At 41.7% G+C, this 27,504-nt stretch overlaps 3 protein-coding genes across 6 annotated transcripts; all 3 read left to right on the top strand.

Annotated features, from left to right (window-relative positions):
* The first annotated feature begins 2,204 nt into the window (after window positions 1-2,204).
* On the top strand, window positions 2,205-6,682 carry alkbh5 (alkB homolog 5, RNA demethylase). Its single transcript, XM_031758964.2, has 4 exons — window positions 2,205-3,577; window positions 3,673-3,753; window positions 3,854-3,976; window positions 5,065-6,682. The coding sequence occupies exons 1-4, from the start codon at window positions 2,865-2,867 to the stop codon at window positions 5,219-5,221; spliced, it is 1,074 nt and encodes a 357-aa protein (XP_031614824.1). The 5' UTR covers window positions 2,205-2,864; the 3' UTR covers window positions 5,222-6,682.
* Window positions 6,683-7,679: 997 nt separating this feature from the next.
* On the top strand, window positions 7,680-15,288 carry mief2 (mitochondrial elongation factor 2). The gene is made up of 8 exons (XM_031758971.2): window positions 7,680-7,845; window positions 10,864-11,023; window positions 11,962-12,127; window positions 12,224-12,315; window positions 12,801-12,977; window positions 13,082-13,245; window positions 13,419-13,571; window positions 13,984-15,288. The coding sequence occupies exons 2-8, from the start codon at window positions 10,886-10,888 to the stop codon at window positions 14,492-14,494; spliced, it is 1,401 nt and encodes a 466-aa protein (XP_031614831.1). The 5' UTR covers window positions 7,680-7,845; window positions 10,864-10,885; the 3' UTR covers window positions 14,495-15,288.
* Window positions 15,289-16,432: 1,144 nt separating this feature from the next.
* On the top strand, window positions 16,433-27,396 carry smcr8b (Smith-Magenis syndrome chromosome region, candidate 8b). Of its 4 annotated transcripts, XM_039613357.1 has the most exons (7): window positions 17,201-17,334; window positions 19,312-19,361; window positions 20,935-21,347; window positions 22,250-22,998; window positions 23,195-23,656; window positions 23,995-24,496; window positions 26,157-27,396. In XM_039613357.1, exons 3-7 carry the CDS (start codon window positions 21,019-21,021, stop codon window positions 26,617-26,619), a joined length of 2,505 nt encoding a protein of 834 aa, XP_039469291.1. In that variant the 5' UTR covers window positions 17,201-17,334; window positions 19,312-19,361; window positions 20,935-21,018; the 3' UTR covers window positions 26,620-27,396. The 4 variants fall into 4 exon arrangements, with proteins under 4 accessions (XP_039469290.1, XP_039469291.1, XP_031614810.2 ...); XM_039613356.1 differs by lacking the exon at window positions 19,312-19,361 and having other exon boundaries at window positions 16,433-17,334; XM_031758950.2 differs by lacking the exon at window positions 17,201-17,334 and having other exon boundaries at window positions 18,737-19,361.
* The last annotated feature ends 108 nt before the right edge of the window (window positions 27,397-27,504 follow it).

Genomic DNA, 27,504 nt, shown 5'->3' with positions numbered 1-27,504 from the left:
ACAGTGACTATAAATGCTAAAACTGAATATATTGCAGAGTGTTCCCCCCTCCACCATTAACAAATGGTTCAGCCCATAGCAGGCTTTTTTCTTGTTTTCAGTAGCAAGTGATGCTTATGATTGTGCCAGAGCACATTTTGAACAACACCATGGGAATTTCGGATTTTACACAGGTGTTTGGATGTTACACTCTGGAAATGGAAGCAAGGTGAGTGTTATTAACCCTCTGTGGTCCACGGACAGGCTGCACCTCCAAATCACATGACTATTTTAAGCTGACGTAGCAACAAGCTGCAGCCACGCGGAGTCTCTATTTCAGCCCATATTGAAAGTTCGGACTTCAAAGTTTTTAAATTTTAATTACAGGCCAGTAAATCCAGAGTTGTGATAATATATATAAGCCATGCTTTTTTCTAAATACTGTCGTCACGTTTTTGTGTGTGTGGGTTTTAAGCGTTTTCTAAGGACAGCGCGAAAACAGTAAAGAAAGGAAAACAAGCCACCTCTTTCCTATCAGTGGAAAAATGTATCATGTCGACCAATTAAAAAAAAAAAGTCAACACGTGGGATTTGGTTGTTTAGGAAGAGGGGAAAGTTTTGGGAGTGATGGTAATGGCAGCGAGACAAAGCGAGTGAGAGAGAGAGAGAGAGAGAGCTAGAGAGTTTTTAGATGTGGGAGATTTGTGACGTTTAGTGTGGAGTGTATACTTAGTGTGTTGTGTTGTCTTGTGTAGTTGTTCTGTTGTGCAGACGTTTTGTTTTGTGTGTCAGTGAGGGCACTAATGAATGTCACTAAGGCACATTTGCAATGTAAACACTGTCACTAAGTAGAAAACCAGCAGAGTGATACACCTCCTGTTGTCAGGCCTGCAGGTTTATCCCTGTGCTGTTCTCCTCTGTCTTTTGGTGGACAAACGTTTTTTTTACTGGCACACATCATTTGTGGGGCATCTTATTGCGAAATCTGATTGTTCTCTCATTTTAGTTCTAGTAATATTTTTAAATGGTTGTACAAAATGAAAAAAAAACGGCAGGTGTATTGGCTGCATTTTTAGATAAATAGTTGTATATGTTTACAAAATGTACAATTTATATTTGCATTTCAAGTTATAAAAATTTACTCAACATGTCTGTGGTTTTTTTTTACAGTAAAAATACTACTAGGATTTTAAGTTCTTTGTGTGATTTCAGATCAGTCATAGTACTATTAATAGTAATAGTAGTACTAATGCAGTATGTCAGTGAAAAAAAACAACTAAATTCAGTTGAGCTGAAAAGATACCAAACAAGGCAAAGGGAAAAAAAAATAAAATGAAACAATCTGAGGGTGAAATACAAATGTAAACTCAAAAGGAGTCAAAAATGGCCGGTTGTATTTCAGACCTCAGTGGGTTAATCCAACAAATCATGAAAAATTAGGTTTAAATTTTTGTTCATGACAGTGCAGATTTCTGACATTTTGTGTAATTTAAGCTGTAACAATGTGATTGTTTTCTAACAAAAACAGTGTGAAACTTAAGTTAGACTTGTGTTTGTAAATGAACCGCCCCATGTTGTGTAGCTTTCTGGATTTTATACTTATTGGGCTACATATTTATTTATTATAAAGGCTATACAGTACATAACATCAAAACTCACATGCTTTATGTAACTAAAGTGTTTAATTATGTGGGCTACAGACAATAATTAAGTTAGAGACTATATTTATATGAAAAACATGTATACTTACTGCATTTGAATCATTTTAACCATATGTAACCACCTGCATATTTGTTTGGGGGGGGGGGGCTTTGATTTTGCCACCCCATTTGATTTCTTTGCCACCCTCATGCCACCCTAAGAAAATTTCTCTAGATCCGCCCCTGCCGGTAAGTAGTCTTTTTTTTTACTGTATAACAACACTTATTTTTTTATTCCACTATATTAACTGTTTTACTCTACTTCGTGATATGTAATGAAATAAAAAGTTTGCATAAAACTTTAAAAACTATTTTTTAGTCGTACAGTTTTTTCTTTGTATACCTGCTATATAAAATGAGAATCAGCGGAGTTAATAACATGAAAATACAGAGCTATCTGGATGTAAAGTGTGGACTCAGTGGAGGTAAATAAGAGGTAAGTGGGACAGAATTAGCAGCACCGCACTAAAATGTGTCCTCGGGGTTCCCAAAATGGATTTAGCCCCGCCCCACACTGTCAAATCGTCACTGAGCATGCGCAGACTTCTGGCAGGTTACACGAGTTTATTTTCAGCCTTTTTCTTGGAGACGGTTTGTGCTGGTGTAAACTAAGAGGAAGTCAAGATTCGTGCACATATAACAATGCGTTTCCCAGGCTCTTGGAGTTAAAACCTGAATCGTCTGCGGAGCCCTGAGGTCTGGAGTTTGACGGCGACATGTGAAATGTTGCTGCGTGGTTTGTCTGTTTTTCCAGGCGGCGACGGACAGACCCAGCCAGGCTAGTGGAGCTAACTAACTTACTAGCTTGCTTGCTTGCTAGCTGGTAGCCAGGCCGCTCAGATAATATTTTTCGCGTTTCTGTTAGCCGAGTGTGCTGCATTTGCCACGGCTCTGTTTTCCTGAAAGAGTCCGGTAAGGTCATCTCCAGACTGTCAACTGCCACACCACACCGTCACTTCAGTGCAGACGCGGGGTGGCCCAGCAGCTTAGCTAATGTTAGCTACTTTGTGCGCTGCGAGAAAGTAACTGGACCCTTTAAAGCAAGTGATATTCATCTGTTAGACGTCTAGTCCGCTTACGCTAACAAGACCCCGAGAAACTGGTGCTGAAATGCAGCGCTGATGCGTGCTATCTGTTAGCTAGCAGCCCTCGTCGCAGCACGCCGGTCATCTTGTTTTGGCTGATATGGCAGCCAGTGGATACTCCGACCTGAGGGAGAAGCTCAAATCCATGACTCCGCACAGAGACGACTACAAAAACAAGTGCGTGGACGAAACGAGCAACGGGAAACACCGAAAACGCAAGTACCGGGAATCCGATGACGACGAGTACGAGCACAGCGATGACAGCACGGACCTCCGGGAGCAGGAGGCCCGCCGGGTGAGGAGCAGCATCCAGCAGAAGAGCATCTTCACGCCGGAGGAGTGCGCCCGCATCGAGAAGAAGATCGACGAGGTGGTTGCTCATGCAGAGGCAGGACTTTACCGTGAGCACACCGTGGATAGAGCGCCCCTTCGGAATAAGTACTTCTTCGGGGAGGGCTACACGTATGGAGCCCAGCTGGAGAAGCGTGGTCCGGGTCAGGAGCGGCTGTACCGCAAAGGAGAAGTGGACGAGATCCCGAGCTGGGTGTACGAGCTGGTGATCAATCGGCTGGTGACAAACGGAGTGATCCCAGAGGGGTTTGTCAACAGTGCAGTCATCAATGACTATCAGCCAGGTGGCTGCATCGTGTCACACGTGGATCCTTTGCACATCTTTGACCGGCCCATCGTGTCCGTGTCCTTCTTCAGTGACAGCGCTCTCTGCTTCGGCTGCCGCTTCCAGTTCAAACCGATTCGGGTGTCTGAGCCCGTGTTTGTCTTGCCTGTGAGAAGAGGAAGTGTCACCGTGCTTAGGTGAGTATAGCTGTGTTTGCTGTCATGTTTTGTTTTTGTGTAGTTGCCACAGGCTGCATGGTGCAGTCACTAAAAGCCTTTTTCCCCTCTCTCAGTGGCTATGCAGCAGATGACATTACCCACTGCATCCGACCCCAGGACATAAAAGAAAGGCGTGCAGTGATCATCCTCAGAAAGTGAGTCAACACACTGTGATTTTGAAAAATTGACAATCCTAACTTAAACCTTGCTCTCAACCCCAGTATTGCTTATTCTGCTTCTTTGTTTTTTTGGCAGGACTAGACCTGACGCTCCTCGACTGGGCTCTGACAGCTCTTTAAGAGCTTCTCTTGCACAGAAACCAGGTCGCCTGAAAGCCAAACGTTCTCATCGCAAAGCAGACCCTGATGCTGCTCACAGGTATCCACCCGCACATGCTAACACACCAGAGGTCTTCATGGTACAAACAAACTGAGAAAAGTCAGACTAGCTTTTAAAAACAGGGCACAAGTATTTGATCTGATGAGAAACTGGTGAAAATGATTGAGGCTGCAATCAGTGTGTGCTAGGAAAGGGTACCAGAGTTTGGCATTAAATTGGTACTGATCCCAGTCTCCTCTAAACTGAAGTATTGATAAGTGTCTGGACAAATGGTGCCACTCTCAGTATTTGTGTAATGTTAAATCATTTTAACAAAGCCGGTGTTTAGAAATTCACAGCTGCCCCCTCAAAATGAGGCTGCTAGTCTCAAGCAGATTGTCTGCCCCTCAGGTCACAGTAACTAGGGCTATTAATGAGTCTTTTATGAAATGCACAGTTGGCATCAGTGTGAGTACTTCTTTAAGTGGTCCTAATTAATTCTCAGGCAAACAGCACAACAAACGCTTTCTCAATCAATAAATGAGGCAGAGAACCTTGACCAAAGATATTGCAGGGTTAAGTTTGTTGACACCACAGTACAAGCAATACTTGTTTTTGCCAGCATAATTAGATGTGTGGAAAGTGTGACATGTACAAACAAAAACATTTACCTATTTCTGCCAAAGAAAAAACATTGATAACTGTCAGGATGACGGGCTGTGCAGCAAAGTAGGTGATCCCATGTTGGGTCAAGATAAAGTGTGTAAACACCAGTGAGTGGTATTGATCATACAGTCTGTTCAAGTTTAAACATGTAGAAAAGAAATAAAAAGAAAACAAGTTCAAGTAAACAACGTCAGATATAGAGGGTGTCACATCTTGCTTTTTAAGTTGTTGTGACAGAAAAGCGTCTTCCACTGAGGTCAGGGATGATACTAGCCTCTGGTCTCGCTATCCACTTGGAAAACTCTGCAGCACTTAAGCAGAACTCTAAGCTGTAATATTTTGTCACGGCTCAGAGCTCAGGTCAAAGGTGGTGACTCTGCAAGAATAAACGTGAGGTGTGTTGGTGCAAAGGGAAGCTGTAAAATAACAACTCTGTGCAATGAAAGTGTATGTGATGAATGACCCAAATGTGACTCCACCAGGCCGAGAGTTCTGGAGATGGATAAAGAGGAGAACAGACGTCCTTCACTGTCCCGTCATCGTCACAGCGTCACCTCAGAGAACTACAGGAGACGCGGCCAAGACTACGACAAAGAGCAGGAGAGTTCAGGGCGCAAAGTCAAAATGAGGCGCCACTGAGGACTCCTTTCACATGTGAACATTTGAATATCTGTTCTTTTATGTAAGCCCATCAGCCACAACATGAAAACTACTGACAGGTGAATGGGATCATATCGATGATCTCATTACAGAGCAGCGTCATTTGAATCCTCGGGGTCCTGGCGTTCATGTCAAAGTTACTTTGGCCAGCTAAACACTGGAGCACAGCAGGACAAACTGCAGTGAGGAAAACATCTTAGCAGGACACACAGGCAGCCAAAGAATCTGCTGTTAGCATCACAGCGCCATCAGAGACACCCCTACCCCTATGGCGTGATAGGTCAAATCTGTTTTGGCAGCACTGAGTGCAGCCCGCACCGTTTTGAGCAGGTGGTTTTAATGTTATGGCTGATTATTATATTTCAGTATTATATTATTTGTTCATTCAAACTCGCTCTTTTTGTTTCAGTTTGGCACGGGGAGCGCAGTCATCATGCTGTTGCTTTTTGATTTGAGTCTGGATTAGTTTTCGTTTCTGGCAGACAAAGCTTACATCTCTGCTACATATTACAGCACTTGGAGTTATTCACTACAGTTAGGCTCTGTTGATAAACTGTTCAGTTAAATTAAACTTTTTGTTTGTATGTTCATAGATACCTAAAACTGGCATGTTTTGTTTTTTTGTAACCAAGATGTACAGACCTTGAGAGCTAAAAGGAGTATGGACTTGTACAAAGGAAACCCTGGGCTGTAATCTAACTTGTTATAATGTACAATATGTTTATATAGTGTTTGATTGGAGGACTTTTATGGAGCGTTTGAGTTTTAGCACCTGCATTTCTGACCCGTAACTTCACTGTGCCACGTCAGAAATTCACTCAGTTCACTTTAGCCTCCATTTTGCAGTTTTAAGTTGCAGCAGACGCGCAGCCTGGATTTCTGTTTTACGATTCAACTCGGCCGCGTGGCTTCTCTTGCTGATCTGTCAGCTGGAGTGATACACCATTTCAGGAGCAATGGAAAAACTCAGGTCTTGTTTTACACTCCTGTTTCATTCTGACGTTTTGCTGTCCTGTACTAGATCTAAATTTTTCTCTTTTAAATAAGGTGAAATTGGGGTCAGTCAGAACTTTAATTTGAGCAGAATGACCTCCATTATGTCCTGTTTAGTTTGGGTCTGAGAAGAAACAATTTCCTTGCGGTTTGCTGTGTAAACATAAATTTGTTGCTTGCTTCCAGTCGGCCATCTTTGGCAGAGGTACTCATTAGATGACTGCTTAGTATGGAGTTACATATGAGCAAAAATAACCTTGGTTCAGAGGAGAAATTGCTTTCTAAAAACAGGACGTGGGGTGTTCATGGCTCTGTGTAGCTCGGCTAAAGTTGAAATGATTGTGTGGACAGTGGAGGAGCATAAGATGGTTTCATGGGTTTTTAGTTGTCATTTGTTTTGACTGACAAAGGTCCTCGCTAAATTAAATAAAGCTGAATTTGCCTCTCTTGAGTCTCTTTATTCAAGTCTGCTATGTCATACTGACAAATATGTATTTGTTGCATTTTTTTTTAAGTGTAGAATTTCAGATTAAAAGATCAACATTGGTCACTTCTATTGAGAAATCTTATTTTCCAATAGCTCAATATCAGTAAGAAGCTGAAAAATATGTCACTACAATTTACAGCAAGCTTTCCAGTCACAGCAAGCTTTCCAGCCACTGCAAACTGCTAAACAAATACAGTTATGGCCATTTTATTTTAATGGTGTGATTCCGTGGTATCAGAAATACAATTTCTTCTGAAAACTTCAATCTAGAGTACTCTCATTTTATTATTTCAAAGCAGAAAGCTGACCTAAGCCGTTTCCTCACGAGCTCCACCTCATGAACTAAGTCAGGGTATTTGTCTAAAGTTTCCTCTACAAACTACTGCAGAATTTAACATCTGATCCAAATGAGCTGTTTATGTTTTTACACTATGTTGAATTAATGAAATTTAACTTCAGTGAAGGCCTGCTGAAAAGTCTAAAAATCTTCTTTCTTGTCAGCCACTTTCAGTAGGAGAGAACTTTCATCTTCACTGAAATCTCATAGCTTTGGAATAGTTAATTATTAAGTGATGATTTAACTTAAAGGGAGAACCACAAAAAGGGAAAAAGCTGTCCTTTAAAATTCACTGCAGGTATTCCTTTAATTTTTTTCCGTTTTTAGATGTGTTATATATAATCTGCATATGATATGAAGACATACATCTTTTGGATGCCTTTGTACCTGAAGAATTTTGGGTCTGTGTCAGTAAGTAAAACACATAAAATGCATCAGTTTTAAAAATATTTTTGTTTTTAGAAATTCAGATAAATGTATAGAAATAACCGGATTAGTTAGAAAAACTGTACAAAAGAGAGCCGGACAGTTATTGAAGGTACCGTTGTTGTTCCGGAGCGTCACCAGGGGGCGCTAATGCACCTTTAACGATGATTATCAAAACCGAAATTAAAAAAGACGAAGAAGAAGCCACCAGCTGTTAGCTAGGTGGCTGTTTATGCCATATTTATGGCAGCAAACGACAGTCGACAGGCTTTTTTATTTGCCAAAAAAGCATCAAAAGACGTGTTCTGTCAAACTCCAATGGTTCTGAACCTGAATATCACATTTTCTTCGCACTGAGTGGTAAGCATATTTATCGGGAGGGTGAAGAGAGAACTTAAATAATGGACTGCTAACATGGCTAACAAGCTGGCTAGCTGCTAACAATGAGAAACGGTTTGTTTTCGTTTGCGTTGTTATTCAGACAGCTGTGTAACTTTACTGTCTGTCAGTATGTTACTCATCTCCGTCGACGTATTTTTCGACTGTTTTTGTAAGGCTGGAGATGAGAGAGGATTTCAGTGCTAAAATACTGTCACAAGTCGTTAGTAGTGAGATCTTCAAAAGTTTAAGTGATTCCAGATGTTTCACAGAAACACTTAATTGAAGTCTTTTCTCTTAAATTTCCAAGTCTCCCTTTGGAAAATGCCTCACCAATGTATTTGGAGGCTGTTAAAGGACCAGTTATGCAAACAATTAGTTCGTTTGGGTATAACCCAGAGCATGAGTAAAGCAGTAACCGCAATAATGTAATATTATTTGGAGGTAAAAACAGAAACAGGTGAACAGAATAGATAAAATTAGGTGAGTGATTAGCAGAATCTAAAAGTTGTTTCTGAGGAGGAGAGGTAAAGAGGAGTGAGAAAAGTTGAAACAACACCATATGCTTCTGTCATGACCTGCTTTCCACACTCTCTCTCAAAAGCACCAAGAGACAGACAAAAGAAATGGACTAAACAGGGGGTTAATCAAACGTGAAGCACGGTTAAGGTTCCTCACAGTCTGGAGCCACATTCTGCAAAATTGACTCACTTGGTCCAAACACGTTGTCAGTGAAATGCTGAGAAAGCATTGCACTGTTCTGCTTCGTGACATCACATGAAAACAGCCAAAGAACTCTCTTTAGCAAGCAGCAGAATCGGAGCATCTTAGATTCATGTAAAGACAGTCGACTCGGAGAGAAACTAAACCCACAGAAGATCTGTGGCAAATTCTCCAAGATGCCAAATATCTTGAAGGCTTGTTTTAAGGGCAAAAGACAGCACACCAAGATTTTTTTCTTTATAGTTTACTACTCTTATTATGAAGTCAATTAACAGTAGAAACTTTTCCACAGTACTCTGTCTGTGAACATACTGGCAGTCCAGTCAGCAGGATAAACTGCGAATCCTTTAATCCTGTGGGAGAAGTCTAACTTTGCCCTTTCTACATTTGCTATACTTAACATGTGATATGTTTAGTCTTTGGTCAGTAATCTATCGCACAGATGGAAAAGGAAGAAAATGCATTTTATTTGTATAATGTCTTTGTTGGTGTCATATGTAATGGCAGTGACAGGTTTATTTATATAAGACGTTTCATTGCATGTAAGCTTAATGTGCTTAAGATAAAAACCTAAAAATCTGTGTAGGTTTGCAGTGCCTTAAAGTGAAAATGGCAAAAATAAAACTTTACAACCCTCCCATTCACACACACTCACAGCTATTGAATGTAGAGTTTATTTTTGAATGTTGGCAAAGACTGAGAGCTGCCTGTCCTCTGTCAGTTGAAGTCTAGTAGGATATCCTGTTGCTGCTGGTGGTGGTACTAATGTGTCTGTAATATGGTGTTTTATTTGTTTATTTATTTATATATTTTATATATTTTTTACGCTTTAATTAGCAGTTTGAATGTGGTGGTATGATTAAGCACTATTGTGACAGCAATCAGTATATTGGACAACAGTACTATTGATGTAAGTATTGACCTGATGATAACAGAACAGTAACCTCTGTTCTGATAGTCAAAGTGACACCTCATGCTGTACGTGCTGTAACTAAATGACTCGGGGACGCATCGGGTCTATAAATAGAGCGCTCCTTTGGTCTTGGGACCCTGTGCCTCTTGCAGGGAGCGAGGACACAGAGTTGTTTGAAATGGTTTCGAGTAATATCTTATAGCTATTTGTGGTATCTGGCATCTGGAGCTAAACGCAATAAGCGCAACAAACGTTTGGCTTTGTACAAACTAAAAATACATTTCTAGCACTGTCATGTTCAGTTATAGAAGCTTACACTCAGGTTAAACGAGCTCCTTAACTGCAGTTTTGCAGTGCACTGGATCATAGACCTCATAGTGGGAGGGATGTTTTACCAACAGAGTGATGTGTCACAACAGGAAAATCCCAGGTGTCATGAGTGAGGGCTGGTGTACTGTAATGAGCTTAGGAGCGCAATTAATGGGATTGATTACACCTGTGGAAAAAGACCATGACACGAAAGTCTGCTTTTAATTAGCTTGCCTTTCTATGACACCTAGCTATGAAAAAAGAAAAGAACATTGTTGTATCAAGCCCGGTTAGGCAGATGCATGTCGGACATTGATCCTGTGAACTTACTTTTTTAAACAGAACCTTTATTGTGACTGTTACAGGTCTAAAATATGACCTTAGTTTCACCATATTCAAGGCAGCCTTTGCAGACATATTCCTGACATATATTCCTGTTACTAAAGCAGTGAGCAGAGCCCTGAATGGTGTAGTCAGCTACACCAGTCTGTGAAGCTCTCTTCATGGAACTACATCACTATTATTTCAGTGACAGTTCTGAAGCATGACACTCCCAGTGTCAAAACTGAGCTGTCAGGATTCCCACTAACAATCATAGCCATGTTCGTTTATGTAACACTGTTTCTGCCAGCACTTTCTGACTTGTTTAGTTGTTCTTTAACTGGGAAGGGATGTTGCTTTAAGAAAGATGAGAGCAGGTTTTGTCATCCTAAGAAATACTCTGTGGCTCATGGAAGTATTGACATAAAGAGTGTTGAAAGATTAAGAAGCAAGCCCAGGTATAAAAGCTTCAGTTTCTTTAATGTGTCCACACATCTTTGAAGAATACTCTGCTCGATGTGTGTGACGTTATTCATATTAAATAGATATGTTGCTGTGCACACTATTCCACTTTCATGAATTATTCAGACTTCAACACTTTAGAGTGCTGTTGCATACAATTATTTCTAAACGAAGAGAAACCCCCAAAATAAATGTTGTTTTCCCTCTGACAGTCAGTCATATCTTGTGTTGCCTTCTGCTCTTCTAAATACATGTCGTCTCCTTTTCCAAAGGCTGACCACGAAAAAGGAGAAGATGAACTTCCAGAGCAGTCGGAGGCGAGGAGAGGAAGGCATCGCTGTAGTGATTGACTTTCTGCTGTCTAATGCCCGACTGGTTCTGGGAGTTGGAGGTGCGGCTCTGCTGGGGATTGCTACACTGGCAGTGAAACGGGTGAGTGCTTTTTGAGTTTGTTAGTACCACATCACAACATCTTTCCCAAGCCTAGTGAGTATGGAAATATTGTGTATCTAAAGGGATTAATCACAGATTCCTCATCATTTGTTCATCATTTTTGCCTTTTCTCGCCTTTATACATCACTCTTATAGCTGCCAGTAGCTAGTACTCTTGATTAGAGGTAATACCGTACCTAGATACATACTTCATACTTTACATTTCTGTATGTTTGCTTTTGTATGGTAGTGAATGGAAATCTACTGCTCAGAGGTGTGTTCACAAGAGTGCATGAGGTGCCATCATCTCCTCATTGCCCACTACCACTGGATGAGAGCAGTGGTGGAATGCAGCTCAGTGTCTTTACTCCAGTACTTTGCTTAAGGACAGTTTTAATGTACTTGCACATCAAGTATTTCTGTGCTGTGCTACTTTCTGCTTCTGCTGCCTTGTTTTTTAATCAGTAACAATAATTTTAAATTCTAATAATATTCAAATTCTGTTATAATAATATAATATAAAGTATGTGATTCTGAAAAAGATCATTATGCACAATGAGTACTTTTACTTAATGTACTTTTCCCTGTTTTGCAAAAGGGATGAAACGAGTAAAAGTGCAAAATCTGAATTTTGCAATATTACACATGGATCTAAAAATCATGCCTTATGGCGTCTCTCCCCATTTTCTTTGCTGTATTTACGTCAGTGTTAAATATTATGATTTCTTATGATTCTTTCACCCTCATCTTCACCTCCTCTATGCTAACCCATTAAAAAAAAAAAAAAAAAATCTTACATGCACTTTGGACTGCAGAAGTCCTGAGGATGGTTCTGTTTATCAACATTTATTTGCCTGTGGGTTGTGATTGTGTATGTAATTGTATTTGTGGAGTGTACGCATGGCTGCACGTCCGTGACAATGAGTGTTTTCGTTCAGCTGATAGAGCGCGCAGGCCGCGCAGCAGATGATGAAAAGGTGGAGCAGAAGATGGCTGAGAGCTGGGAGGAGTTGAGTTTGGTCTCTGCTTCCCCAACACTCATCAGGAAGGGCATAGAGGGCGTGGTGATGAAGCATGTCGCCAAGGCAACCAAACAGCAGAAAGGTATTTGAGGGACTGAAAGTGGACACACAAATACACAGAACTTATCCTGTGTGACGCCTTCTGTTATTATATCACAGCTGTTCTCTTTTCACTCAGCTGATCTCTGCCAGCAGCCTCAGATGCTGGACGTGCAGACTAAACCGGAGTCAAAGTCCAAGAGGCTCCAGCTGTGTGCCCTGACTTTGCAGGTACACTCTGACACTTCACCTCTGAGCCCTTGAAGAGAGAGAATATGCATTCAGTCTCAGCAGCTGCTCTGTAGTTCCTCCGCTGCTGTTGGCTCATTTATGTATGCGCGTCCAGCATGTTTTGTAAAGTGCAGTGCTTAGGGGATACATATTTATTATGCACTAGTTAGGCTGACAGAGTCCCAAGAGCCCTGCCAATTCAAAAAACAGTGTGTGCTGGGCAAGCAGAAGATACAGAATAAGTCAGAGAAGCATGACATTGCTCTGAGGTATTGTGCATAACATCCACATAAGCAGAGAAATTAGTATAAGATAATTTCTTCAGTAAATGTTAGCAGTGCTTTTAAATGGTCAAATCAAGAGTTGCGGTATAAACTTCGGGAGTTGCCTTGCATGACTTACATGGCATAAATAGACATGTAGTAGATGTGTTAGAACAAAGTAGGGAGTATTAAAACTGATTTTAAATCATATGAACTGTTTAGGAGCGTCTGCAGCAGTACTACCACACAAGGGCGGCACTCTCTGCCCAGGAGGTGCAGAGGGCTCAGTCTGTGGCTCTGGACATCTGCACTGAGATCCAAGGTTTTCTGCACAGCCGTCACCCAGATATGCCTCTGGGAGATATGAGACTAGGCGGTTCTCTGCTGGATGATTTGCAGGTATACACAACACAAACAGTTTTCCTTCTCCCACTGATGGGAAATGTGCCTCTGATTTTGTCTAGCAACATCTTGGAATTGTTTTGTTATGTGCTGGTCTTTAGGTGGTCAGTGCAGACCATGCGTGCCTGCTGGTGCCTCTACAGCTGGAGTCCTCTCTGTGGCGTCTCATCCCAGGAGAGGAAACGTTGCTCACACATCCTCTGCACTGGATGGTCCGACGGATCAATCTAGAATATTTTCCCAAAGGACGTAGCTACTGGGACAGGTGATCACCACACATTTTTTTTAATGTCTGTATTAAATCAAACACATGTGTAGCATATTAATATAGTGTATTGGCCTCCACTTTCTGTTTTAGAAGCAAAATTAATAGAATTTGGGGGGTTTTTGAGACGCTGTTAAATGCATGAAACAAGGGTCTCTACTTGTGTCTTGCAGGTATTTGGTGGGCGGCTATCTGTCTGCAGAAGCTGTTGTGAACATGTTCAGTAAGGCTGTCATGGAAACTGTGAACTGGCCATCAATCAGCAGCACTTTGGACTGCATCGTCAGACCTGTACTGGGAGGACCTGATCTGAGATTGGAGATCCGGTGTGTGCCCATGCTTAACTGCTGATTTGTTGAAAATTGTGGTTTTTAAACAGTAACATGTTGTATTTAATAATTCACTGCTGACATTACTTAATTAATACAGTTTGATATTGTATGACGAAGTGCGCACACACCTTTCATGAACTGAGGCTCTGGATCTAAAAAGATGTATTGGTCCAGATTAGTTTGTGATATACGCTCAAAAAATATTTATATTAATAAATATTTATATTTGATGCAAGATAGACCTAGCTTCACCCTCAGTATAATTTTCATTCAAACCTGAGTTTATGAGTAATCTTACCAACAAACATACTAACAAACTGAGTGATGGGTATAACTAAGAAAATAATAAACTCTACAGAAATGTCTGTTTGGATTGAACTGACACTCCTCTGTTGTCATGCTGCAGGCCTGGAAATGCATTCGAAGGAGCAGAGAGCGACTATCAGCCCTTGTTTGTCTCTATGTTGCCTCTGCTGAGTGAGGGTGATGTGGTCCTGACCGCCCAGCCGGAGCTTACCTCTCCTTGGGTGAACGCCTGGCACCTCTCTCTCTACCCGTGGGAAACGCAACGTCTGGCTCAGCTTGATGCGGCCGACAACGGCTACCGCAAACACACCCTTAAAATCCTGAAAGCGGTGTGCAGACAGAACCCCGCCCTGCGACCGCTCAAAGCCACCCCGCTGGCCAATCTCATCCTGCACCTCAGCGACTCCGAGAGCGACTGGTCCGAGACCAGCTTGGACGTGAGATTCCAACAATGTATCACAGAGCTAATTGGCTACCTCGAGCAAGGGGCGCTGCACAGTTACTTTAAACCAGCTGTCAATCTGCTGAGCGGCTTGTCAGAGGACCAGGTGGACCAGATGGGCTTCATGTTCTACTGTGCTGTGTCAGAGCCGGAAATACTGCTTATTTAACGCTGCACACCCACAGCATGTCAGTTCTCTCAAGCTCTGACATGCAGAGATCAAAGGAATAATCTTATCTGTGATGTCTGGTTCAAGGCTCCTTGTCTAGCGCCTCCATATTTGACACAAATGAAAAGGGCACAGTTGCTGTGGCATAATGGCAGGCACCATGGTTTGATGTCTATGCTGGTGGAGGAGACGTTACAAGGAGGCTGCAGATTTGCCAATCAGGCTAAACAAGGCACTCTGAGGAAAAGAGGCGGGCAAAGAGTTGAAAAAATATTTGTCAGAATGTCTGAAATGGTGTGTCAGACCTTTAGATTTGTGTGGTATCTTTCCCAATTACACGGCTCAATATATCAACAGCAGAAGAGGAGTATGGCTTGTTTCTTTATCCTCTGATTAATGGTGTGTGCCCTGAATCATCTTCTTAGATCACTGAAATGTTCTCTATGCAGATCAATAATAACACGATGAAAACCACCAGCTGTTGCTGCACTATCCAGTGTATCTGAGTTGGGCTTATTTAACTCATTGTGTACATTTAATTATGATGATGGTTTGAAGTGCTGAGCATTTTTCTTTGTCTTGTTTATTCATCTGTCTGTTGCGAATCGTTTCTGGGTAAAATAACCCTTTAAATTATGCTTTGAACCTTCCTAATGATTTTATGCAGTTTTTTTTAATACAGAGTGAATGTGGTGGGAATATTTTAATTGTGTGCTCTGATGGGTGTAAGAGAAATAGTTTTTCTGTGAGTGAACAGCAAAATTGCAAATAAAAATTAAAAGCTCTTATTTAGATTCCTGCTAATATGTAACTTTGTTACATTAAAAAGTGTTTTACGTTTATGAACCTATAAGGTGGCATGTCATGTGAATTTCATATGAGTCATGGGGGTTCCTCAAACCATTGCATAAGCAACTTGTTAGGCCTCTTACAGTATATTCATTCAGTGAGCTGTGAGCACTGAAGCCCACTCACCTGTGGTTCAAACCCTATGTTTGTGAGGAGCAGCCTCAGAAGAAAGTTGGTTTAAGAGAAAGGTGGATTTAAAGGATAAGGGGCTAAAGAGGGATGAACGTGGAGGCTGCACCAGTGCCCAGAAAAGATTAAATAAAGATAATTTTGACCTGTGTGTCATGCAAAGCTGCTCCAGTAAAACAATAAAAATATGGAGCTGTAAATAAACACAACAGGTGTCCTTTGAAATAATTTGACATGCTCTTATGTATTAACTTGTCCTTATCGACTCTTTGTTAAATCCAGAAAAGAATTAAACCATTAGTTATGCAGCAATAAGCTAGGTTTTTAACTGGCAACTTCCTTTTAAAAGACAGGTTTTCTTTTCCACTGTTGCCAAGTGCTTGTTCATAAGGGGTCATCTGATTGTTAGGGTTTTCCCATGGTAGGAACTGTTGCTGAGATTTGGTGCCAAAAAAACTGAACTTAATAGGATTAAAAAACAAATATATTATAATGAGGTTTCTGCAGGTTGAGCTACTACAGTCAAATTAAGTGTGGATCCTCTGTTTTTAAGGTAGTATTTCTAATATGAGCAAGCTGACTTCTATTTTAATCTCTACATATAATTTTCTAAACCTAATGCAGATGTCTGTTTTATTGTTCAGATTCAGCCGTGTTTTGTGTTGGGTGTAGTGTGATGCAATTAACTAGAGTAATAGTGATAAACATTATTTATGTAAGACCTTTAAGTCCTTTGACAAATACACAAAATTAGAAAACAAAATTTGGCTAAAACCAGCCAAATATTAAAGAGACACAAAAAAATGCAGTAGACAATACAACAAAAGACACTGTATTATTGTGTAGACATGTTAAGTAAAAAAAAAAAATCTGCTTCTATTAAAATAAACTGAACAGATAAATAAAATTACTGGTTAGTATAATATAATTCAGGCTTTAAAACGATCAGAGCGTTAAATCAACACTGTACCACATACCGATAATGACAGGCTTCATGAAAACATGAGTTTATTTTGCAGCTTGTACTTGTCTGTAGGTGTCCCCTTGAGTTGAAACCAATGACCGGAAGTGTTCATTATCGAGTCTGGCTCCAGTGCGGACCTCCCGCCGGGCTTCACATTAAAAGCACCCGCTTTGACGTCTCAAGGAACGGGAGCGTCTCGGCGTCTCTCCCTGCGGCTGCCCGTCACAAGGTTAAATGTTTACAAAGAGGCTCAGGTCAGATATGTCACAGCGAGGCACATGTTTTAGACTCAAAGTTAGCTTGTTAATTGCGAGAAAAAGAGGAACACGTATCCCGGGAGAAGGTCAGCAAACCGTGTGACTTGAGCCCGCAGGGAACTTTCGCTTCTCCGTCGACTTTTCTGTGCTGCGTGTTTGTGGAAACGCTGCTTGTTTGCGCTGAAACGCTGTGGTTAGGACCCACATTGAAGTTACAATCTGGTTAACTTTCAATAACATTATCGTTTCATTGCAACAAACAATTGCGCAACTGTTTATTTATTTTCTACCTCCTTGGTAGCGGTTGTTGTTGAACAGCTGACTCACGGACTGTAGGCCGGGCGGCACCGGGACATGGCGGTGTTTGAGCCCGTAGCCTACTCTTCCTCCCCTGCGGAGTAGATCAAAGGTACTCGCTGATACCCTCCTGGGGGCTGACCCTTCACCGAGTCAAGATGATCGGGTCACCGGACCTGCTGGCCTTCACCGGCACGGAAGGCTTTGGGGAAGAGGAAGATGAGCTGGAGGCTCAGGGTCTACCTGAAGAGCTCTCTGTCCCTCGCTTCCCCTCTTCTCACCCCTGGAGCACAGCAGCACAGTTTCACAGAGACTTCATACTGGTGGCTGAGTTCTCAGAGCAGGTGTGTTTGCTTCATTCAGACAAAAAAGTGATCGCACTTGTTTTAAACGGGATCACATGTTTTTGGGGGGTTATTTTCTGTCTATGTAGTTTTAACAGGGTGGATTCTCATAAACACTAAAACAAAAGCTTCAAATAATGGGGTCAGTACACCTGCAGGTAATCCCTGTGTGCTTGATATAAAGGTGTATGAGGCATTGGAGAAGGGGTAGCCTTAATATGGTCATCTAAACCCCTACAATCTACAATCCTTCTGATTGTGAAGGGCAGTCATTCATGGTATGAGCTGAGGGGCTACATCAAGTGTAGGATAATGAAAGATTATTTTGCACCATCAGTTATGTGAAGCTATTTTAACAGTTAAATAATACAAATATGGAGCTTGTAAAGTGTAAAATGGAATACGCCAAAGTTGGACCCTCATATTTACTGATTCTCCTTCAGAAACAATAGGTGTTAAAGTATTGCAAACCCATCTGCTAAAGATTATTTTGAAAAAAATAAGTTTAAGTACATTTATAAATTCCCAGAAGAAAGCTAAAGACAATCTAGGCCTAGGTTCATAACCCTGCTTTATCTGCATTAAGGTGCATAGGTATTATAATAGCAAGACATCACACATATATAATCAGGCTGCATTCTCTACAGTGTAACCAAATATATTTCCTGCTGTTTTCTAGATACTTATGCATAACTGTGTTGCAGCAGATAGTGAGTTGACGTTTATTCATTCAGGAAGTCTCTTTACGGTTAAGATCTTTTTTTCAAGACAGAACTACTGAGTGATTACCAGAAAATACTCTCCAAGTAAGTCACACACAGGAGCCACTTCTCACGCAGAGGGACGCCGAATCAAAAAAGTTACAAATATTATATTAGCAAGTGCAACTTCCCACATTTTTGCTGGGGTTCAGTGATGAAGGATGAATAAAACGCATGGCATGACGTGAATACATGGCAAGGCAAGTAAAGACATAATATTAAAACAAAAACAACAAATGAGAAACCAGGTTTAAGCATTTATGGTAATGTTAGTTATAATTTTGTTATCATTCTTTATTTCTGCAAAAGCATAAAAATCATCTCAAAACAACTTTCTTCGGTTTATAAGGCCACCCTTTGTAAACAAGTACATTTTAGGATGTCTGCTCCCAGCGGTATCCTACAGATACACGTTCGGCAGTTTGCACCTCAGGCATGTTAAAAGTTTATGACAGTAAAATTAGAAAAAGGCTCAACAAGTATTGCTTGTTTGGAAGCTTTGCCAGGAGAAACTCCCTTCTCTCTAAAGAGAACATGGCAGCAGAGCTTAAGTTTGTTAGCTTTAATCTGAACGAAACGCAAGACTTTGGCGATGTTTGACCGTAATGCACAGCGCCATCTTTGGAGAAAACCAAACACAGAATATCGCTCAAACACCTCATTCTAACTGTTAAGCACGGTGGTAGAGGGGTGGTGATTTAGGTTTGTTTCACAGCCACAGGACCTGGACTCTTTACAGTCATTGAGATGCCTGTGAACTCTTCTGTATATTAAGAAATTCTAATGTCAAATGTGAGGCTGTGTGTCTAAAAGCTAAAGCTTGGTGCAAACTCGATTGTGCAACAGGCCGATAATCCCAAGCACAGCAGCAAATCTACAACAGAACGAATAAAAAAGGAAAAAATCAAGCTGTTTCAATGGCTCAGTCAAAGTGTGCACGTCAACCCAACTGAAGTCTGTGATGGGACCTTACCATAGCTATGCAGAAACAAATGCCTGAAATTCTCAATGAACTGAAGTAATGTTGTTAAGAAGAGAAATTCCTGCATAATGATCTGAGGGACTGATAAAGTCATAGAGGAAATAATTACTTCATGTTATTGCTGCTAAAGACGGTTCTACAAGCTATTAAGTCATGGGGTGTGTTGAGTTTTTCACATGACTGTGAGTGGCTTTTCTGTAGACATTTTCTTTTCTTCTCACCCCTGGAGCACAGCAGCACAGTTTCACAGAGACTTCATACTGGTGGCTGAGTTCTCAGAGCAGGTGTGTTTGCTTCATTCAGACAAAAACTGCTGGTTTCTTACTGTGATCGCACTTGTTTCAAAACGGGATCACATGTTTTTGGGGGGTTATTTTCTGTCTATATAGTTTTAACAGGGTGGATTCTCATAAACACTAAAACAAAAGCTTCAAATAATGGGGTCAGTACACCTGCAGGTAATCCCTGTGTGCTTGATATAAAGGTGTATGAGGCATTGGAGAAGGGGTAGCCTTAATATGGTCATCTAAACCCCTACAATCTAATCAGACATTTTCTTCATCTTATTTACAGGGTTCGTACGGGTGCTTGAAATCCTTGAAAATGCTTGAATTTTAATGTTGTCTTTTCAAGGTTGGGAAAATGCTTGAATTTCAGATGTGGTGCTTGAAAGTGCTTGAAAATGTAACTGTATTTCATTCACCACAAATAACTATCTGATTAAATAGTTTTCTTATCAGATAGAGAAATAAAAATGAGTCGCAAAATGTAAAAGCAAAATTTCCCCGCCTGGGCTTCCTTGCGTCTGTTTCAACGTGTGTCCCCGCCCCTCCCTCGGCCAGTCGGGGATGAGTGCGCTAACATACCTGTAGGTTGCTGTTTAAATGAGTGTATGATGGAAAACGACAGTGGCGGAGTTTGCGCTCTCCAGTCGCATGATAGGTGAGTCCTAGTAAATAATTTTCCAGTACGTGTACGTTACGCATGCAATTTTTTAAAATTATGATTATTATTTTGCTAGCTATCAAACTCGCTGGAGAAATGATTGAAATGCACTGAGTGTGATGCAGTATGGCAGCGCTATTATGGAATATGCTGTGAACTTAGCTAACATTACTTAGCAGTGATATGAGTTAATTTACTCAAGTGAAAGCTTTAAACATTAGCCCGATACATAATTAGCCAACTTAAGGCTTTCTGATTAACCCTCTGGGGTCGACCCAGAGTCTCCATTTCAACTTGGGTCGAACGTGCGGACTTCAAGCTATATACCAGTGTTTAAACTGTGTTGATAGGCCACGTAAAACCGGTGTTTTTTGTTTTTAATAAAACAGTGGCGTTTACTCCGGGAAGAAACGGTAAAAAACGGCGTTTTCTATGGAGAGCGCTAGCAAAGACGCTTTGCTTGTGAGTGAAAAAGAAAAAGAAAAACACTCCTTCCCTATTGGTGGAAAAATGTACCATGTCGACCAATCAAAAAATGATATGGCAACATGTGCAATTTGGTCGTTTGGGAAGAGGGGGAAGTTTTAGGAGTGACCGGCGAAAGAGAGAGAGAGCGAGTGAGCGAAAGACAGAGAGAGAGTTTTGATACGTGAGAGATTTGCTGGAAAAGCTTGAAAAGGGACCTTGAAAGTGCTTAAAAAGTGCTTGAATTTGACCCTGAAAAAGGCGTACGAACCCTGTATTTAAGGCTCTAAGAACAGAGGGTGTGGTATGCTCCATATGTGGTAAAAGCCCCTGAATCAAGTTTGTGATTTTTGGCTACCTAAATAAATCCACAAATCTAAAATTAAAGCCAGATGATTAGCGACTGATTTGATTACATCTCTACAAACCCCTGCTCTGTGTCTCCAGGTGGGTCCAACTCCTGTGCTGACAATACCGGAGGACTCCAGAGTCCTCGGGTCATTTGACCTCAACCACTTCTCTGTTCGCATCATGTCTGTGGACTACCAAGCGTGTGGCCCCGGCCACACCCCTCCATCCTCGCCCGGCCCCCGACTCAACTTCAGCGAGGACTCCAAAGTAATCCTGGGAGATTCAGCAGAGGATGCGTTTGCATATGTTCATCACCTGACGCTGTACGACCTGGAGGCTCGGGGGATGGTGCGTCCTTTCTGCATGGCCTACGTGTGCTCGGACCAGGTGAAGCTGATGGAGAACTTTTCTGAGCTATCGACACGCTTCTCTGAGGCAGCTGAAAGCCTCAAGACGGGAAACAGACAAGCATTTTCTATTGAGCTGCAGAGAAAACTACAGGAGCTCGAGTAAGAGCAGCACTTTTTACTTTGATTAAATTGGATGGTTCTGTGCAAAACTGTTTGTACTAAAATATCCAAGCCACTCAATTCTAAATATCTTTAATTTGAGCAGATTAAGAGCGTAAATTGGAAGGAATAACGAAGACGGCCTGGAGAGAGTGAAAATGCTTCAATTTCTATCTCAGTGGTGAAAAGGGGAAGCTGTTAAAGAGGAAGCAGTCATAAGCTCAAGCATCACTTCATTTATCAAACAGGATGCTTCTTATTTTTCAGATCCTCCTGTGTGGACTCTTGTTTATTTGACACAGCTGCGTTTAGTGATAATTTCACTCTAACTTTGAGTTAGGGTTAGGCCTCAAGCCTAACCCTAACCTGAAAGAGGAAGGAGCTGGATACCACCTTCCACTAGTAATGACTTGTAATGTGCAGGGTTGGTTAGCAGGTTTAACATTAGGCCCCGCCTTCCCTGCTAACCTTTTGCAAACTTTAACCTTCTTTTTGTTAAAAGAACTGCATCCCCCAGCTAAAAATCAAATGGATTTTTAATGTAGGAGCTTTTACTTTTACACAAATCCTCTCACTTGCTTATAACACAGCTCTTCAGTCATCAAATCTTAGGGATGCTTTTATGTTTTAAAAAACATGTATAAACCCACATAAGTGTGTATTCAGAAATGTAGACTCAGAAGTATCTTGGGGATGGTTGTCATGGTAATTTTGAACTTTAAATGGTTTCTTTGAACTGTTCTTTTTTCAGGGTGGACTGATTGTACAGCAAAAAAATCTAATGACTTTAAAAAACAAAATGGCTAAGATTGTGGCTCGTCTCCTCAAGACATTTTGCTTTTTCCAGAAGTTTGCAGTTCATGGCAGGCTTGAAACTGTGACTGTTACTCCCTCTGTTTCAGGTACAGACGGCTGACCCTTCGAAAGGACACAGAAAGTCAGACGACGGTAAATGGGTTGACAGAATCTGAAGGAGAAAGTGAAGAGCTCGAAGCTGTGGAGCGTTCAATCTTAAATCACAGAGAGCTTCTTCGTCAGGTCGCATCCTACCCAAACAGGAAGCTCAAACAGCCCGACTTCCTGCCCTATGACCCAGCCACCTCTCTCACAGATCCATTGCTGTTGCCGCCTTTTGAGCCATGCTTCTCATTCTCCACCCCCCCCTCCATCTCTTGCAAGTCAGAGCACCATCTGAAGCCACTGGAGGAGCTTTGCAACGAATACTACCTGAATCTTACGAAGGAGCGGCTCACAGACACAGAGCGACGTCTCCGTGGTGACAGAAGTGTCCTGCGAACTACTTATGCCACACAGTCATTGTCCAGGAGACTAATGCTCACCAACTTCCTGTTTGAGCTATGGAGCCCGGACGATGCTGATGAGGAGGGCACTGAGGTGGAGCTGCCCAAGGACACGGGGAATAAGAGGAGTGGTGAGGCGTTTCAGCCAGAACCACCGAGCATAGAGTCATTCTTCTCCTGTGTGGAGGAGATCCCAATTAAACTGGTGGCAGAAGCACATACGCTGACCCCTGAGCCTGGTCCTGGTACAGAGATGACGGGGAGTGTAAGCAGCAGCGACAGCATCGAAGTGCTCGGAACTGAGAAGTCGTACATGACGCAGCATGTCGCTACTGGAGTCGACAGCAGAGGTACGGCAGTGCGGAAGAATTTCTCAAATAAATGTTTGGCGGATTGGGTATTTTTGTTAGTCAATTCATAAAAAAACAAAAAAAAGAGAAAAGAAATATCAATGAAAAAAAGTCTTTCGGCTTTTCATTACATATTTAGCCAGATTAAATGCTTGTTTTAAAATGAAAACAAAACGAAAACGTTTCTCTTCCACAGGCACACCAGTCGGAGTGACAGAGAGTTGCATCAGGCGTGCAGCAGTAGACACTGGCATCAGACGCCCGCGAGCTTATGCAAAGCGTGCCGACAGCGAGGACAGCATTGAAGTGCTCAGCACCACAGAATCCATCCTTCCCGAAGACCTCACTGCCATCACAGAGGAGGAAGCAGAGCTGCAGCCTCTGAGCAACGGCTTTGAGAATGAAGAAGAACCACAGATGGAGGATAAGTCTCACAAAGTCCTCAAAGAGGAAGAGACACTGAATGCACCTGCTGCAGTAAGCGAGGATGAAAATGAGGGGCCTGATGACGAAGATCAGTGTTGCGTTGGCAGCGAAGAGCCTTTGGAGCAAACAATGGTTACTGATGACATCATGATCAAAGAGCAGCCAGGCGCCATAAAGATGAGTCAGTTTCACAAAGACAATAGTGAAGAGAAGACCTCCAAACTACTGCAAGGTAACACGTGTACAACTATTCATTTCTCAAGCTCTCGTTATTACATCCAGGCTATAAAACTATAAAAACATATATTCACTTTGTCGGTATGGTTTTTATCGGTTTTAAATAAAATCTGCAGCAACACAGAAATGAATGAGAAGCTATTTTAAAAATGTGGAAAATATGCATTTGTAATCGTGGCTATCTTAGTGCAAATGTAGAGTTTATTTTTTTCTTCTGACATGATTTAAAATCGATAAATAAAGGCTGATCAGTTAATAAAGCTCTTAATTGCTGGAGAAAGTAGCTGATCACTGTTGTTTTTTAACATATAAAATATTGTTATTACTCTACAGCTGACGAAGCGGTGAAGCCCTCACCTGAGGTTCAGCAGAAGGTGCGGCTGATTCCTCAGGTCCATGTGAACTTTGCACCTGCTTCCTACATGGCCGAGGTGGATCGCTGGTCTTCCCCCCGCCCTCCCCTGAGGCTGCTGAGTGTTGATGAGGAGTCAACGCTCAGCAGCATCAGTTTCACTGAATCCTCAGAGCCCCCGTCCCCCACCCAAAATATCCACAGCAACATCTGCTGGGATAAGAGGAGGAAGAGAAAGGCTGGACTCAGAGCCCTCAGGTTTATCAAGCACAACTCGTTCTCCCAGCATGCAGTGTTCTGTCTCCTGAGTGGCCGGCCACTGGTTGTCATCGGAGGAGATGAGAATCTAGTCAGGAAGACGGTGGATGCTCTGACCCTCTTCCTGCCTGCTCCTGGTCCTCATAGAAGTGCTGTGAAGATGTGTTTGACCACGCCCCTTCAGCTGACTGACCTGCTCACCTGGAGACTGATGGGAGTGCACAGGTGAGGGCTATCTACCATCCTGCTGTTTTTTTTTTTTTTTTACAAACTGTTCTCACATTGGTGCTTTCTAGAGAGAAACAAACACATTACAGCAAAGCTGATGATATTTGGTATGCAGGCGTTACTAACACTTTCTGTGATGTTGCCTCTCAAAGGAGATTTGCTGCCTGAAAACAACAGAACAACAAAAACACAAACTGCAGTTAAAAAATGGACATAGCCACTGTGATGTTACTCATTGGTTTGTGAGTAGCAAGTAAACAATGAAAAGCATAAACCTCAGCTGCTCATTACCTTTTCTTTTTTTTTTTTCATTACCTTTATGGCCACTGCTATTTTGTTTGTTATTTTTATGTATTTATTTTTGAGTTGGCAGTAAATATCTTGGTAACAGGGTGGCGTTCTAAGCTAGTGGCTAATGCTAGGTTGCTGGTCAGCACTAACCAGATACCTGCTAACGTATAAATAAAATAATACTAAGATTTCACTCGCCAAAACCAGAGTACAGACTTGTTAAATCACAGTGTTAATCACATTACAAGTCCTGTTTTTTTGTTTTTGTTTGTTTGTTTGTTTTGTTTTGTTTGTTTTGTAACGACATTAACCTCCTTTCCCCGGGCGCCCAAAGGCTGACCACTGCTTCACTGAGTGAATGGGTTAAATGCAGAGAGGAATTTCCCCACGGGGATCAATAAAGTACACTTTCTTTCTTTCTTCTTCTTCTTCCTAGGACCTGCCGTCCACATATGTGGACATCACATTTTTGGTTATTTAGACCAAAATACTCAATTTTGCTCTACATGGGCCTGATCTCCACTTACGAGGACATTATACTGCTACTGTTCTATCAAAGTTTTAAATGCATATCCTCATTTGTGGCTCTCATTTTTCTTAAAAACAAAAATAAGGGAAAAAAAAAATAATCTGGAAATTCTTTGTTTTTACATTCATCGGGCCCCAATATGCCCAAATATCAAAGAGAAATTAAAAATGCATGTCGTGGAAGAGTTCGGGTCTTAGGAGGTTAGGACAAATAAAAGTCAGCAACCTCACACCGATGAGATGTCCATTTCATTGAGGTAAGGTTAGAGCTAGCAGGCAGCTAACAGCTACAGCTGCCTGTCACTATTTCTGTAGATATATTTTGTAGTCTATGGCTTGTATCCACTAGCCCTCAAATTTGCCAAACCATTAATAATGCATGACTTTAAACCAAATACACTTTAACTGGAGCTGTTATAGAGAAATTTAAAAAGTATGACCCTCCCTACAGTTGTAATGAGCGAGTGGGGGACATTAGCCAAAAAGTTTTTGTCCCAGACTGTAAACATGTTTGTGTCTGCTGTCAAGTTGGGTGCTTTAACTGTACACTGTATATAAATGCTTTTAATCAGGTGGCCATTTAAGGCTAATTACTGCAGTTATTGGTCAGACCTGGAAACATTAAGTTCTGTCACCGCCTTTACAAACTGAGCAGCTGAGGTTATGCTTTTCATTGTTTACTTGCTAGGTTTAAGGCTCTAGGTATCTTCAAGTTGTCCATCCAAAATGACAGTATACTGACATCTGTAGAAGGCTACAACTTATTTCTTTTTTTTCAGCTTCAGCCCATAAATGAAATTTATTAATATCACATCCATGTCATGGTTTCTTGCACCAGATCATCCTCGGCTTCTTTTTCCACCATCCTTCCTTCTCTGAGTCGCTACAGTCGTTATTTGGCTCTGCTGGACCTCGACCAGAGGACGCTGCGGTGCCCGTCTTACTCTGGTTCTCTTCTCAGCAGACTGGCCAATCCTCACACTGGTATCATCCGGGGCATCACCTACGTGCAGCATCTGGAGAGCTGCCTTGCTGCGCTGGTCAATCACGTACTGGTGCACACATTTATACCTCTTTTTAAAAATCTACGTGTGACTAAAGAGAAGGGTGACACCGAAGTGGATTCCTGGTGTGAACGAGGACTCTGCAGTGAACGAGGACTCTGCAGCAGTGAATGTGATTTGAGAGTGATGAGCTATCTGTCTCATCTCATTAAACAGCGGTATGCGGGATGTGGACCGCCAGTGTTAAGATTCGCTTACAGCTCAGTGCAAACGCACAGAAACACAATTACAACATAGGAGTCGAGACGGGGAAAAAGAGAAACCCCGAATGTTTCGATGTTTCTCTAATTTTTAGGTTTGATCAACTGCTGCTGTGAACATTTCAGTACAAAAAAAAAAAAAAGTGTTTTTATCTGCTGTGTTAAATATAGATTTAGGTCACATCGTTGCACTAGTGCCTCACTTGGCACCAAAGCCCTTCCACATGCTGGCAGCCTTAACCCCTAATGACACATGAACTTGTAATTTAAGAAAACTGAGCCTTATCTGAACACTGTGCAATGTAAGCAAGCCTGTAACCTCTATAGAGTACTGTTTACTATGGAGTACAGCACAACATCCACATGACATGTAGGTCCATTACATCATTACTTTGTAAAAACCTGTCACCCTGCCTTTAGCGTGTCTGATAGTCACAAATAACTGGCAGCCTATAATTATTCTACTACTACTACTAATGATGATAATGCGGCCCATGCAGTAAAACTGCAGGTCTGTTGGATGTCAGTGGGTTCTTGCTAAAGGTTAAACTGGAAGCTCAGTACCATGTTTTTTTTGAACAGACAGGTAGTGCATTACATTGAATCACCCATCAAAGTCTCAAGTGAAGCATTGGTGGAGAAGTGTACACGGTTTTGTAAACGCTGTATGTGGTGTAAAGGTACTGGTACTTTTAAAATGCTTTACCACTGAGCACTCCGGTGCTTTTTACTGCAAGCCTCATTCAAACCAGCGCATTTTTCTATACTGGAGCCTTGTCACACGTTCGCACAAACACTGAGGGATGCAGCGGGGCAAATGTTTAGTATCTTGCCCAAGGATATTTGATGTGCAGGCTGGAGAAGCCAGGGAGTGAACTGACCACTGATGCTCTATAGTGTGCAGAGTTTCTTGGCTGAATTG

The sequence above is a fragment of the Oreochromis aureus genome, linkage group 6 (assembly GCF_013358895.1).
Source record: "Oreochromis aureus strain Israel breed Guangdong linkage group 6, ZZ_aureus, whole genome shotgun sequence".
NCBI lineage: Eukaryota > Metazoa > Chordata > Actinopteri > Cichliformes > Cichlidae > Oreochromis > Oreochromis aureus.
This window is presented reverse-complemented; position numbering and strand designations above follow the sequence as displayed.

Coding starts and splice junctions, on each gene's coding strand:
- alkbh5 (XM_031758964.2), top strand. CDS start 2,865: ATGGCAGCCAGTGGATACTCCGACCTGAGGGAGAAGCTCAAATCCATG. Junction 3,578..3,672: donor GGAAGTGTCACCGTGCTTAG/GTGAGTATAGCT, acceptor CCCCTCTCTCAG/TGGCTATGCAGCAGATGACA. Junction 3,977..5,064: donor GACCCTGATGCTGCTCACAG/GTATCCACCCGC, acceptor TGACTCCACCAG/GCCGAGAGTTCTGGAGATGG.
- mief2 (XM_031758971.2), top strand. CDS start 10,886: ATGAACTTCCAGAGCAGTCGGAGGCGAGGAGAGGAAGGCATCGCTGTA. Junction 12,978..13,081: donor CTCTGCTGGATGATTTGCAG/GTATACACAACA, acceptor GCTGGTCTTTAG/GTGGTCAGTGCAGACCATGC. Junction 13,572..13,983: donor GATCTGAGATTGGAGATCCG/GTGTGTGCCCAT, acceptor GTCATGCTGCAG/GCCTGGAAATGCATTCGAAG.
- smcr8b (XM_039613356.1), top strand. CDS start 17,149: ATGATCGGGTCACCGGACCTGCTGGCCTTCACCGGCACGGAAGGCTTT. Junction 21,348..22,249: donor AGAAAACTACAGGAGCTCGA/GTAAGAGCAGCA, acceptor CCTCTGTTTCAG/GTACAGACGGCTGACCCTTC. Junction 23,657..23,994: donor GACCTCCAAACTACTGCAAG/GTAACACGTGTA, acceptor ATTACTCTACAG/CTGACGAAGCGGTGAAGCCC.